This window comes from Sinohyriopsis cumingii, chromosome 9, assembly GCF_028554795.1.
Source record: "Sinohyriopsis cumingii isolate HCF-2022 chromosome 9, ASM2855479v2, whole genome shotgun sequence".
Classification (NCBI taxonomy): Eukaryota; Metazoa; Mollusca; class Bivalvia; order Unionida; family Unionidae; genus Sinohyriopsis; species Sinohyriopsis cumingii.
Genome location: NC_142969.1, coordinates 15,118,097 through 15,134,070, shown reverse-complemented (window position 1 = coordinate 15,134,070; position 15,974 = coordinate 15,118,097). Strand labels below are relative to the sequence as shown.

Below are 15,974 nucleotides of genomic sequence, written 5' to 3'. Positions count from 1 at the left end.
GTGGAATTACCTGGCAGGTGATGTTAGGGTTTTCCATGTTCCATGACCACCAAAAGGATCTTGTCCCATTCTTCTTCATGGGATCTTGTATCCTGCAACAACATCGATGGTGTGATGGCAGCCCTCAGTATTGTTCTTGATCCATAGAAGTGGAGGCTGTTCATTGATGCATCGAATACGAGTCTTAAATCAGTTTTGCTGCATAATGGCAATGTTTTGCCATCAATTCCAGTTGGTCATGCAGTCCATATGAAGGAAACCTATGAAAACATGAAACAAATTTTGAGGTGCATAAACTATGACTAACATGTGTTAGCTTTGTGGCGATTTTAAGGTTTTTGCTCTCTTTCTTGGTCTGCCTACTGGATATACAAAGTACGGCTGTTTTCTCTGTGAATGGGATAGTCATGCAAGAGATTCCCACTACATCAAGAGAGATTGGCCACTACAAGAGTCATTTGAGCCTGGGAGGAAAAGTGTTCAGCATAAACCACTTGTTGAATCAAGGAAGATTTTGGTACCACCGTTGCACATCAAGCTGTTTCTGATGAAGAACTTTTTCGTTGCCATGGACAATACACATGCAGCTTTCAAGGACCTCTGTGGAAAACTTCCAAGGTTAAGTGAAGCTAAGAAAAAAGGAAGGTGTCTTGGTTGGTCCTCAGATTTGTGAACTTCAGGATGATGCATTTGACCATGCACTGCATGGCAAGGAAAAGACGGCATGGAAAACCTTCCAGTTAGTGGCAACAAATTTTCTCAGAAACATCAGGGCAGACAAGTAAAGGAAGTTGGTGGAGAAAAAAAACTTATGACATACAAAAGCCTTGATTGAAATATGTAACTAAAGATAAACAATTTACACGGTCATCTAGATTTTTTTCACCAAACTGTAGCACAGTGAGCGACAAGCACAACAAGCGATTTCACCAGGACATTGCAACAGTGGAGACACACTATCAGGGCAAATGCAGCCCATCAATGCTTGCAGACTTTTGCCGGACAATGAAAAGAGATGTTCTATTTAATGAATACAAGAGACAAGCTAAGAAGTGTTGAGTAGACACTGAATAAGGACTAAACTAGGTACTTATACATAAATACTAATTTTTTGCCTTTTGGGTCATGACAAATTTTATTTATATAACCCTTTTGCTGTTTTATAAAGTGTTACATAAACAGGACAGTTGACATATTATCATACAAAACAACCATAAACACATGAAAAGACCTAAGTTTACAATTTATGATTAAAAAAAATTAAATATCTTGGAAACAGTAGCCAGTCAGTTGTTTTAATTGTCATATTTGAATTCAGCACATCAAAATCCATAATAAATAGCACATTGTATCTATGAAGCAGGTGACTTTTAAATATTGTAGATCAGTGTAATATCATTTATTTATAAAAAGGCCTTTCTCAGTAAGCTAGAAAAATCTCAGCTTGTTTTTATTTGCTTTCTTTTTTGCTTGGATTGATGACTGGATGATTATATGAATTTAATTTCCAATCATGAAGTTTTATAGAAGGTAAACATGATCATTGATTTGATATTTGCAAGTCGATGATGTTAATCCATCTCCTGTTCCCATTTCTCCAGACCTACTGGTTGGAAGACAAGAATGCTTTATTTCAGACTACATAGTCCATACATCTAAAGTAAAATATAAGTATAAAATTTAAGTATTTAAAGATATATTATGTACAAATATACAGCCACGTTTACAGTGATAGGCTGTGTCCAGCAGTCTTAAGAATGAATCAGGTAATCTTTTAAAGAGTAATTTCTATGACTTTGATTGTTTAATTTTTGAACACACTCAAAATAAGGCTGTTTTAGGATATCATCTCATTTCATATATGATTTGATTACTTGCCTTAGAGTTAATGCCTGACAGTATTAACAATTACAGTTGAATGAACTCACAGATCTTAAATTAATGTTTTTCTTTATTTTATAGGTTGAAGAAAAACCTTGTGCACACACATAATTTTTGTTTTATGAATTCTATAATTTCTGAAATATAAACGAAATTCTTAAATCTATTATGATAGTTTTAGAATAAATATCAGTTGCTGTATGTATATGTTGTATTGGTGTATCTCTTTATGGCAAATAACATACCAATTCTAGCACATTATAAATATATCTTAGTCCCTGTAGCAAATTTTACATAATTTTCCTTGGATTAAAACACTATATGTTATTTCCTGAACCACATTTTAATTTGGAAGTTGTATTTTAAATATTCAGGTTGAAATCTTTTCCAGTAGATATCTTCATTGTTTCCTCTTTTCAGGAAAGGCAGCTTGATTGCAGCCTTTGTCTTGCTGATGCAGGACTCTACTGATGCAAAAACTTCACTGGTCAATATTCTGATAGATGCGTTGAATGACCAGTTTGTTATAGGTGGAATAAATACTACACTCCAGTCACTAGGTGTTGATGGTTACATAGGTATGTCTTTTGTCACAGTATTTGAAGCATCGTAGACTTGATGCATATTTTTGTAGTTAACATGGTATACATCAAGTTGACTGCTGCACAGAATTCTAGCAATGTGCTCCAGAGTTCATTGCATCATTAGAAGTCTTTGCATCCAGCTGATAGTTTCACAGACTTGTAGTAATATTTCTCAGGAGTTGGTTGCATGATATTGTATCTACCAGTCTGTCCACCCTACTGTTGGTTACACAGGTGCTACAACATTTATCACAGTATTGTAAAAGTTCACAGAGTTGTAGTAATGTTCAACAGAGTTTATTGCATTGTACCAGAATTACCAGTTAGTTTACACAACTGTTGGTCATTGAGTTTTAGTAATGTTGCATTTGTCTTTCATTATTATAAGCTGAAAGTAGATGAATCATTTTAGCAGATATTAAGATGAAATTCCCAGTCATATTACCTTTTAACTTCAACAATGTCTAATTGGGGTGCATAAAGCTTTATTAATATCTGTCCTTCCTGTCCTGTCATGTCTTGTGCAAATTTCCTTTCTACTAAGCAACAGCTGAAGGACTTGATGGATTGACACCAAATTTGTTCTAGGCTTTATATTAGCCCTTGTTGCATGATAAGTCACCCCATCCTTGTTCATGATAAGTCACCCCATCCTTGTCACATGATAAGTCACCCCATCCTTGTCACATGATAAGTCACCCTATCCTTGTCACATGATAGGTCACCCCATCCTTGTTACATGATAAGTCACCCCATCCTTGTTACTTAAGTTACTCCATCCTTGTCACATGATAAGTCACCCCATCATGAGGTCCTCATAGCGCTTGTCATAACATTTACCAATTTTCAAATAAGCAGTTTGTTTACACATCCCAGTTCTTTAGCCTGACATTAATAGTTGTAAAAAGAAATTGAATCATTACAATTGGCCCTGGAACAAGTATTTGGTCATGGTTTTATCACGAATTTAGCAAAGAGGTTTGACATATGCTTTGCTAAATCACATAATGCTACCTGGAAAATGGTTGACTCAACACATTTCATCTTTAGATGAAGAATTCGTTTAACAAATATTTATGATGATAGAGATAATCACATGAATTCAAAAGTTTTAAAGCTAATAAAATTACTGAAGCTGGGAAAGTAGTATGCAGAATACCAAGGGTGAATTGGAACCTTAAAATTATATTGTATATGAATCAGATATACTTCCTTGTGTGATAAAGACTGATATCATGGTGGCCAATTCAGTTCTATTTCAAACTTTAATGTAGAAATGGAGAATATCAAGTCATTATTACCATTTAAGGCTATTTATTATGAGACTTTCCTGTACTTAATAATAGATCAAACAAATCTTTATGCAGCAGACCAGAGAATAAATGGGATGGACTTGATTGATAACGGCCATGTAAGTGTGTTACATCTGATGAATTGAAACTGTTGAATTGGTTATGGTTATGGATTTGGTGCATACACCTTATGTTAATTTGTCAGCAGCTAAATGATTGATATTAACCCCATGCTTCAGCAAAAAATGAGTATGGGTGTATTTCTTAATATTCTAAGCCATTTACACCTGAAAAGGTAATGAACATCATAGGTGACTGTCTCAGTGAGTTGTTAAGCGGACATGACATGACAGTGATTTATTGGAATAGGTAAAAGAAGTTTAAAAGTTATTGTAAACATTTTAGACTTTATAAGATGTAAATATATTTGTAATGTTCCTAGTTTGGATGTTTATTACCTGTTAACTATTCTACACCTGTGATTTTCAAACTTGGATATAAAGTTGAAAATTAATATGTATATGGTTGAACCATTGGACTATTCAGTAATGTGCTTGTTTTGTACTTTGCAATAACAACATTTGCTGGTGATTTCGGGTGGACCATTCAGTAATGTGCTTGTTTTGTACTTTGCAATAACAACATTTGCTGGTGATTTCGGGTGGACCATTCAGTAACGTGCTTGTTTTGTGCTTCGCAATAACAACATTTGCTGGTGATTTCAGGTGGACCATTCAGTAATGTGGTTGTTTTGTGCTTTGCAATAACAACATTTGCTGGTGATTTCGGGTGGACCATTCAGTAATGTGCTTGTTTTGTACTTTGCAATAACAACATTTGCTGGTGATTTTGGGTGGACCATTCAGTAATGTGCTTGTTTTGTACTTTGCAATAACTACATTTGCTGGTGATTTCGGGTGGACCATTCAGTAATGTGCTTGTTTTGTACTTTGCAATAACTACATTTGTTGGTGATTTCGGGTGGACCATTCAGTAATTTGCTTGTTTTGTACTATGCAATAACTACATTTGCTGGTGATTTCGGATGGACCATTCAGTAATTTCATTGTTTTGTACTATGCAAAAACTACATTTGCTGGTGATTTCGAGTGGACCATTCAGTAATTTGCTTGTTATGTAATATGCAATAACTACATTTACTAGTGATTTTGGGTGGAGCATTCAGTAATTTGCTTGTTGTGTACTATGCAATAACTACATGTACTGGTGATTTCGGGTGGACCATTCAGTAATTTGCTTGTTTTGTAATGTGCAATAACTACATTTACTGGTGATTTCGGGTGGACCATTCAGCAATACCTTGTGTTGTACTATGACAGGACTATATTTAGTAGTGATTTCTGTTGGACTATTCACAGGGTTCCCACGCTACTGGGAAATCCGGAAAAAGTTGGGAGAAATTATCATTTTTTTCCTGACCATGGAAAGTCCTGAAATTTTGCAAATATTAATGAAAGTCTGAAAAAAACGGGGAATTTTCCGACACAACTTTACACCCGAAACAATCACGTAAATGAGTCATAACTAAACTGATCGTGAGTTAAATTTATCGAGTTCTTACCAGAATATTTGAAGGGTGTAGTATGGGTCATTTGGGTGCTTGCAATAAATATATATGCTGAGTCAATCCAAATGATGCTCAGTGGATTAGATTCGTCTAGTGTGACTACCACATTGACATGTGCTCTCTGCTTGATAAATCAGACTGTCCAGATTGCTGGATTTTACATAAAGTATCTGACTTTCATTTAATATAATTGAATTTTTCTACAACAACATTAAAATGGAGTTTGTTGTTGACATCATGAGGCTAATGGATTTCTGATGTTGCCATTTGAGATTTGTGAAATGACTAGTAATACAAATGGGAAGTACTGGGTAAGGTTTCATCAATGCTATAGATTTGTCTAGTCTGTCAGTGGAGTGAAAACATAACGGTTATAATACTTGCCATTTCTGAGAAAATAAATCATTTTCCTATTGATTTCATGCAGGTATAAGTCAATATAAGTTTAAATTTTCTAGGCCCACTGGTATGCGACTACCATGTGTCGCTACTGCACGGTGGCAGCAAATTCCAAATTTTCGATATGCAATTTTAATGACCCCACACCCCAACATAAATGTCCAAATATAAAAAATAGAGTGGGAATATTCGGAGGAAACCTGGATTAGAAAATGGACTGCTGTTCATTTCAAACCAAATTTGTAGTCCAAATTGTTGAATCTCAGTTGAAATGAGAAATTGTCAACCCTTGTATTATATATTAAAAAACAGTATGGGCCCCTGTATCAATACACATTTGGGGACAGGTTTAACAAATTACAAGAAGACAAGTTGATTTTACAGAAAATTCAGTCCTTGTTTATACAACAGTATATAATTTTAAAGGTCTTTTGTCAAAATTTAAATGAACTCTTTTGAAAATGTTTTTAAATGATGGATTTTTAACCAGATTGTCTTAAGGAGATTTGGTTGTTTGAAAAATCTTCTTTGGGATTTCATTGGCACAGATAAATTAAGGGTTAAGCTCTCTTCGTTACAAGACAAGATTCTAATTATTTGTGTTTATTGTTTTTTTTATACAGTAACAGGAAATGTTTACTTTCTATAAGATGCAAATATATATTGCTATAGAATTCTTCAGAATTAAAGGTTTAAAAGGAAACAAAACTAGTGTATGTTCATTACTGGTATGTTGTTCCCACTTAGCAACATACTGCAATTCAGCAAAATAAAGTTAAAATTTTTATTTTGTACATTGAAATGACTTTACATGCCAATTTATAGGATTATAATCAAACTTGTTTCATGTGATACATTTTGTGGTTTTGTACATGATCATCTTTTCTGGCTTAGATGTTTTGGAGAGTCTTGAAAGAGAACCATCTTTAGATTTAGAAAAGGCACGTTTTATAATCTAAATTGTTCTTTAATTCTGTTCAGTAATGATCATATGTGAACCTTGAAAAGATTAAATTCATCAAATGAAAAAAAACCTGGAAAGGACATGGAAATGTTATCCTTAGAAAAGTATGATAACCATGTGTTCAGTAATTTGCTAGTTTTGTACTGTGCGATGACAACATTTTAGTAGTGATTTGTGATAGACCATTCAGTAATTCCTTGTTTTGTACTATGCAATGACTACATTTGATAGTGATTTGTGATGGACCATTCAGTAATTCCTTGTTTTGTACTTACCACATTTGATAGTGATTTGTGATAGACCATTCAGTAATTCCTTGTTTTCTACTATGCAGTGACTACATTTGATAGTGATTTCTGGTGGACCATTCAATAAATTTTTTGTGTTCTACATTGCAAAGACTGAATCTTTTCTGATGACTTATGCTGGGCCATTCACTAATGCCTTTTGTTGTACATTGAATCAATTGCTGATAATCTTTTTCAGACCATTTATTAATTCCTTATGTTGTACATTACAAAAACTCTAAATTTACTGATGATTTCTGGTGGACAATTCAGTAGTTCCTTGTATTGTACTATGCAGTAATTCCTTTTGTACAGGTATTGCTTTGTAGGAAGTGAAGTAATTGCTTTGTTGCGTCTAGGGTAAATATCATAATTGCGATACAAATATTGTTGCTTTAAAAGCAGTTTATTTCTGGTAATGTCTGCAGTATAGTCAAAGACTGAATTACGGTCATTTTAACAGAATTATGTATTTTCAGTATATAAAAAAATTGATTATGTCTTTTTTCTCCTTTATTTTTTTCTTACTTTATTTAGTGATTATAAATTATTTATTTAGTGATGTGAGCTAGCTTCATGATGGTTTCATTCGTTTTATCAATACCAAATTTTACAGTGAGTAGCAGTGGAGGTCTTTGTGGGATGTATGAGAGCCTATTGGGGACTTGTCCTTCAGGTTACAAGTGTACTGTTACTGGAGGTCGTCCATCTTGTGGGTAAGGATTTGCTACACATTAATTTACCATGTTACTTCTTAGCCAGGGATAGTAATTTTTAACATAAAAAATAGTGCAAAATTGTCACTTCATTGAAAAATGAAACTTGCAGATGTTATACAATTTTGTCTTGACTGTAATTTTTATTGGAATTTGGTAGCCATTCTTCATGCATGGTGGAGTCTCTCACACAAGTGATTGTGAGTGATGCAACATCACACACTTTATCAGACTTTTTATCCATCTGTCTGATTTGTATTGCTTTCTGCTCCTATGTTATTGAACAAAACATTTGCCAACATGATAGTGTAATTTGCCACATAATTGCAAAGTGCCATAGTTATCTATGACAATGCTTCCAATGACTGTTATTTGGCAAAATATCAAACATATGATCATAAGAGTCTAAATGTGCCTGACCAAATAACCAGACCCAACATAACATATTTAAAATTATTTGAAAAAGTTGCAAATCCAGCCATCCCAAGCGCAGATGAAGTTAGCCATGTCTTTTGGCAACTGAGGTACTGCAACATTGTCTCCTTTCAGTCATAAGTCAGACTAGAGTGGTTTCCCCTGGAAGAAAAAGATTGATGCCAAATCTCACGACTTCTCAGTAACTGCTTCAACTCCAGCCCAATTAGCATGGTGGTGTCTACCTTTATTTTAGATCTTAATGACAAATCAGTGCTAAGTGGAATTGTTATTTTCTATTTCATTTCCCACATTTACTGGATATGCATCCAATTTATGTGCTAAAAGGCACTCGCGTTTGGGACTTTTTCTTCAGCTTAGTGTAGTTGATAGATTGTTGCAGCAAATGAAGCTTTGCCCATGCATTAAGCTCAGAAATTTATGTATAGCTCAGTCTTTATAATAGAAAAAATAACTTCAGTGAAAGATAAGTGAGTTGAGTTTTACTGTGAAAAATTTAAAAATTTAAAAAAAAAAAAACAGCAGAGAATGTTTGTGGTTACAGCTAAATGGATATGTTTACATTGTATTGTTACAATTGTGATGATGTCAGAGCAGTTCCAAAAGCCAGGCAACAAGTTTTTCAGCCTTGCTGTAATGATATAATACTTACACCTACCGACTAATAAAAGAGGTCAGTGAGCTGTTCATTTACGGTCTGGCTCATGGACAGCATTGGCAATCCATCACTTAATCTTCCTAGATAATGTCACATCTGTAAAGCTATTTAAATCAACTAATCCCCCACCCACCCACCCAAAATGGCTAATTGTTTACTAGGAAATAAGAATTCATGAAAAATATGACAGTACTGTCAATATGTTTTTTTGTAATGTGAAATATACACCTCTTGTAAGTAATTGTCAGCACTATGTGAAAAATGTATCAGTTGTATTTTCTTTACTTTTGATCTTATGAACCTCTCTAGATATATCATGGGGATAATTTTTAATGGCATTTCCATTTTATTTTCACTTTGTCAATCTCTCTAGACATATGGGAATAATTCTTAATGGCATTTCCTTTCATTTTCATTTTGTCAATCTCTCTAGACATATCATGGGAATAATTCTTAATGGCATTTCCTTTAATTTTCATTTTATCAAACTCTCTAGACATATCATGTGGAAAATTCTTAATGGCATTTCCTTTCCTTTTCCATTTATCAATCTCTCTAAACATATCATGGGGATAATTCTTAATGGCATTTCCTTTCATTTTCATTTTATCAATCTCTCTAGACATATCATGGGGATAATTCTTAATGGCATTTCCTTTCATTTTCATTTTATCAGTCTCTCTAGACATATCATGGGGATAATTCTTAATGGCATTTCCTTTCCTTTTCCCAATCTCTCTAGACATATCATGGGGACAATTCTTAATGGCATTTCCTTTCATTTTCATGTTATCAATCTCTCCAGACATATCATGGGGATAATTCTTAATGGCATTTCCTTTCATTTTCATTTTATCAAACTCTCTAGACATATCATGGGGATAATTCTTAATGGAGTTTCCTTTCATTTTCATTTTATCAATCTCTAGACATATCATGGAGATAATTCTTAATGGCATTTCCTTTCATTTTCATTTTATCAATCTCTCTAGACATATCATGGGGATAATTCTTAATGGCATTTCCTTTCATTTTCCTTTTATCAATCTCTCTCGACTTATCATGGGGATAATTCTTAATGGCATTCCCTTTCATTTTCTTTTTATCAATTTCTCCAGACATGTAATGGGGATAATTCTTAATGGCATTTGCTTTAAGTTTCATTTTATCAATCTCTAGACATATCATTGGGATAATTCTTAATGACATTTCCTTTAATTTTCATTTTATCAATCTGTCTAGACATATCATGGGGATAATTCTTAATTACATTTCCTTTCATTTTCATTTTATCAATCTCTAGACATATCATGGGGATAATTCTTAATGGCATTTCCTTTCATTAAAAATATATCAGTCTCTCTAGACATATCAAGGGGATAATTCTTAAGGGCATTTCCTTTCATTTTCCTTTTATCAAACTCTCCAGACATATCATGGGGATACTTCTTAATGGCATTTCATTTCATTTTCTTTTTATCAATTTCTCCAGACATATAATGGGGATAATTCTTAATGGCATTCCCTTTAAGTTTCATTTTATTAATATCTAGACATATCATGGAGATAATTCTTAATGGCATTTCCTTTCATTTTCATTTTATCAGTCTCTCTAGACATATCATGGGGATAATTTTTAATGGCATTTCCTTTAATTTCATTTTATCAGTCTCTGGATAGATCATGGGAATACATTTTAATGGCATTTTTTTTCTTTTTCAGGCCAGATTACAACGAACAAGGCAAGATCCCATTTTTAAATGTCTTTCATTTGAATAATTTTATGCTGCACACATATCCATCCAAAATGCAGAGTTTTATATATATTTTAGATTTGGTTGTATTCTTGCAAAAAGTTTGCACTCACTAAATCTTATGATTATGATAGCCCTAATTTGTGGGACAAGTCTGTTTCATTTTACATTAGATATGGAATTGTTTTCATATAAATCGATATGAAGAGATTTAGATCTAATCTGTTGTATCCACTGACATCTAGGTATTCAATCATGTTAAATGCTGTAGGATTCACTGACATCTAGGTATTCAATCATGTTAAATGCTGTAGGAGACACTGACATCTAGGTATTCAGTCATGTTAAATGCTGTAGGAGACACATTAATTAAGACTATTATGTGCAGTACGATAAAAAAAGTGTCAAAAAGTTTAATAACAATAAAAATTATCATCCATTTTGAGCACCCACAGCCTGCAACTAGGATAGAGGGTTAGGATATTTATTTTGTCCCACATTTACACCTGTATACCTATCCATCCATCTATCTTTTAATTTGTACTAAGAAGTTGGTTAAGACACCTGTTGAAGAATATCGAGGAATACAACTTTGGGGGCATCATACATTGATATGTGCTGATTAGCTCTACTTGTGGTTTCTGCAGATTATATTTTGCTGCTTTTGAGACACATTTTTGGAAAACCTTGTTAAGTTACATATGAACAAAAAAGCCATTTCACATGCAAAACTTTTATTTGAGAAGAATCTTCTTATGCATAAGATGACCTGATTAATTTTGTGTGTAATTTCAGATTTTTTGCATGTTTCATGTAACTTTTCATCTTCTTGGGCTTAATCTTTTAATGAAATTGTTTAGATCCACTCTGCCAAAAAAATTTACAAATAAAGTGTGCAAGACATGTTTGTACTTGCATTTTAATGACCTGAGTAGCTTTTAATATCACTGACACAATGTTTCATATTTCAATTTTGTAAAATTTTATATATTTATTTATTGATTGAAGAGGGAATCTGATTAATTTTCTCATTTCTACAGGAGTTTCTGTGCAGTTTGTGCAGATGTGTTTGATAAACGTGGTTGATTGTGTTTTTCTTTCATTGTTAGACAATGTGCCACTCATTATTGGCCTCAGTGTGGGACTTCCACTTGGAGTGTTACTCATCACAGTTGTCATCTTAATAGTTCTGAAACTTAAAAATAACAAAATCAAGAGTCTGGCAATTTGTGGTGACAGGTAAGTTCCATATTTTTAATGTCCTACATTATTTTTGCCTTCTCAGCAGTTGCAGATACTATCACACTAGCTGTCACTTTCCCAGTAGCTATCACCTTAACAAAAATTATTTTATGTTGTATCTGCATTTGTGGATACTGTAGTAGTATCACTGGAAAAGTGGCTGTTGTCATAAACAATTTAAATCTTTGTCATTTCTACATTTGCAGATGCTATAAAATTAGGTATCTCATTTCTGGTGGTGGGAATATTGAACAATTTTGAGACTCTTGTCTACATTTGCAGATGGTGATAAATAAGGTATCACTTTTCCAATGGGGGACATCAACAAACAGTTCAAGAGTCTTGCTTATATTTCAAAATATTGCTGCCTTAGGTCCAACTTTTCTTCATGCTTTCAGCATAAACAAATTTTGTATATTTTGGCATGTCTGCATTTGCAGATACTGTCAGGTTAGGTAAAAATATTCCAATGCTTGACAGGATGAATAATTGTATGATTTTTATTTTGTTGACATTTGCAGATACTTTGTCATTCTGCATCACTTTCAAGTGATGGGAACCATGAACAATTTTAAGATTTTTGAAAAGTCTAATTTTTGCCCCATGGGAAAGTTATTTTAGTAAGTTGGTCATACAAATTTAATTAAATTAAGAATTGATTGTCATATTGCCTTGGATTCATGAAGTCACAGAGCTTACAAATCGGTATTTTATTGCATAAATGGCCAAAGTGAAGTGGAAGCTTTCATGCATTCTGTGTAATTGATTTGGCCAAAGTGAAGTGGAGGCTCTTCATGCATACTGTGTAATCAATTTGACCAAAGTCAAGTGGAAGCTGTTCTTGCATACTGTGTAATCAATTTGGCCAAAGTGAAGTGGAAGCTTTCATGCCTACTGTGTAATCAATTTGGCCAAAGTGAAGTGGAAGCTGTTCTTGCCTACTGTGTAATCAATTTGACCAAAGTCAAGTGGAAGCTCTTCATGCCTACTGTGTAATCAATTTGGCCAAAGTGAAGTGGAAGCTGTTCTTGCCTACTGTGTAATCAATTTGACCAAAGTCAAGTGGAAGATCTTCATGCCTACTGTGTAATCAGTTTGGCCAAAGTCAAATGGAAGCTCTTCATGCATACTATAATCAATTTGGCCAAAGTCATGTGGTAGCTCTTCATGCATACTGTGTAATCAATTTGGCCAAAGTGAAGTGGAAGCTGTACTTGCTTACTGTGTAATCAATATGACCAAAGTCAAGTGGAAGCTCTTCAAGCTTACTGTGTAATCAATTTGGCCAAAGTCAAATGGAAGCTCTTCATGCATACTGTATAATCAATTTGGCCAAAGTCATGTGGAAGCTCTTCATGCATACTGTGTAATCAATTTGGCCAAAGTCAAGTGGGAGCTCTTCATGCATACTATAATCAATTTGGCCAAAGTCAAGTGGGAGCTCTTCATACATACTATAATCAATTTGGCCAAAGTCAAGTGGAAGCTCTTCATGCATACTGTGTAATCAATTTGGCCAAAGTCAAGTGGAAGCTGTTCTTGCCTACTGTGTAATCAATTTGGCCAAAGTCAAATGGAAGCTCTTCATGCATACTGTATAATCAATTTGGCCAAAGTCATGTGGAAGCTCTTCATGCATACTGTGTAATCAATTAGGCCAAAGTCAAGTGGAAGCTTTTCATGCCTACTATGTAATCAATTTGGCCAAAGTCAAGTGGTAGCTCTTTATGCATACTGTGTAATCAATTTGGCCAAAGTGAAGTGGGAGCTGTTCTTGCCTACTGTGTAATCAATTTGGCCAAAGTGAAGTTGAAGCTCTTCTTGCCTACTGTGTAATCAATTTGACCAAAGTCATGTGGAAGCTCTTCATGCATACTGTGTAATCAATTTGGCCAAAGTGAAGTGGAAGCTCTTCTTGCCTACTGTGTAATCAATTTGACCAAAGTCAAGTGGAAGCTCTTCATGCCTACTGTGTAATCAATTTGGCCAAAGTCATGTGGTAGCTCTTCATGCATACTGTGTAATCAATTTGACCAAAGTCAAGTGGAAGCTCTTCATACATACTGTAATCAATTTGGCCAAAGTCAAGTGGGAGCTCTTCATGCATACTGTGTAATTGTTTTTCAAGCTTCATCTTTCATCACTCATCAACTACAAAATTCAAACTTTCCTTTAAAGTTTGCTGCATCCCATGATGCATTTGTTGTTGTTGTTGTTGTAGAGTTTAACGCCATTTTTCAGCACATGATAGGCTATATATGGCGGCCAGTATTAATGGTGGAGGAAGAACCTGGGAAAACCCCGGAATGAACCACCGACCCACGAGAAGCTACTGGCAAGCTTTCTCACATACCCACATTGGCTGAATGTGAGACTCGAACCCACACAGACCGAGGTGAGATGGCAGTGATCCGTAACGGAGAGCGCTTTAGACCACTTGGCCACTCAGGGCCCCTGATGCATTTGTAACAAGTCTAAATGCCATGATACATTTGTAACAAGTCTAAAAGCCTGTTCCAAAGACGTGGTAAAACAAATATGTAATTATTGAAGTATGGCAACAGCTGTTTCCTATTTTACATCATTCATGAAGTCATACTGTGGCATTAGTTGTCATTCAAAGATAATTCATTGTGTGACACTCCAGTCACCTTGGGGTCAAGGTTACAGTTATTGAACATTTGCATTTACTGGAAGAGTTTCGTTGAAATTTTACTTCATTATTTCCTAAACAGATTTCTATATACTTAGACAAGTCATTATTAAGCTAAATGGCACTATGTATTTGAATCCATCACTTTACTTGGAAATTTTCTTGAAGGTGTTGGTCACAGTTTTTTTATTTGCTTATATGTATTCTAAACTCCGTGATGAATTTTATCCATAGTTTAGATGAATAATGATGAAGTTAAGACAATTCCTTCAGTGACATGCATGATTGGCACTTTGATCTTAGGCTCAAGGTTACAGTCATATAAAGTTTGCATTATGGTTTTGATGGTTTTGTTGATGTTTTTTTATATATATTTCCTGAATCCCATGGTAGATATTCATTACACATATGAATAATGTACCATGTACCATCAACCCTTTGATCTAGGGGTCAAGGTTACAGTAATGAGATATTGACCTTAGGGTTTGGGTTAAAGATTTTGTTAAAAAGTGTTCACACATTGAATGAATCATTAGGAACTGGACAATTCATTATGTTACTTGCTTGCTTCATTTAACATTGTGGTCAACCTGCCAGCCCTGACCGTCTTATCAAAATGTTCTAGCAAATTTTATGGAGTTACAGCCCCTGTTTGACTTAAACTTTACTTTTTAATTGCATTATATTTGCAAGGACATGTATGGCATATAAACATATTTTTGACCATATTTAGAAACTCCTTTTTACAGTTGTACATAGCAATTGATCATATAACTACAATGATCATATAGTACATAGCAATAATCATATAACTACAATGATCATATAGTAGTACATAGCAATGATCATATAGCTACAATGATCATATAGTAGTACATAGCCATTGATCATATAAAAACAATGATTATATAGTAGTACATAGCCATTGATCATATAAAAACAATGATTATATAGTAGTACATAGCAATTGATCATATAAAAACAATGATTATATAGTAGTACATAGCAATTGATCATATAAAAACAATGATTATATAGTAGTACATAGCCATTGATCATATAAAAACAATGATTATATAGTAGTACATAGCAATTGATCATATAAAAACAATGATTATATAGTAGTACATAGCCATTGATCATATAAAAACAATGATTATATAGTAGTACATAGCAATTGATCATATAACTACAATGATCATATAGTAGTACATAGCCATTGATGATATAAATACATTGATCATATAGTAGTACATAGCCATTGATCATATACGAACAATGATTATATAGTAGTACATAGCATTTGATCATATAACTACAATGATCATATAGTACATAGCAATAATCATATAACTACAATGATCATATAGTACATAGCAATAATCATATAGCTACAATGATCATATAGTAGTACATAGCCATTGATCATATAACTACAATGATCATATAGTACATAGCAATTGATCATATAAGAACAATGATTATATAGAAGTACATAGCAATTGATCATATAAATACAAT

The 15,974-nt window shown here is 33.7% G+C and overlaps 1 protein-coding gene across 1 annotated transcript in view; it reads left to right on the top strand.

Annotated features, from left to right (window-relative positions):
* The window catches only part of LOC149791309 (uncharacterized), a 134,489-nt gene that overhangs the window by 92,596 nt on the left and 25,919 nt on the right, over positions 1–15,974 (top strand). Inside the window, exons 29-32 of the mRNA XM_089969840.1 lie at positions 2,302–2,459; positions 7,612–7,711; positions 10,527–10,546; positions 11,668–11,797. Coding sequence (XP_089825966.1) covers positions 2,302–2,459; positions 7,612–7,711; positions 10,527–10,546; positions 11,668–11,797 — 408 coding nt within the window. The remainder of the gene's footprint in view (positions 1–2,301; positions 2,460–7,611; positions 7,712–10,526; positions 10,547–11,667; positions 11,798–15,974) is intronic.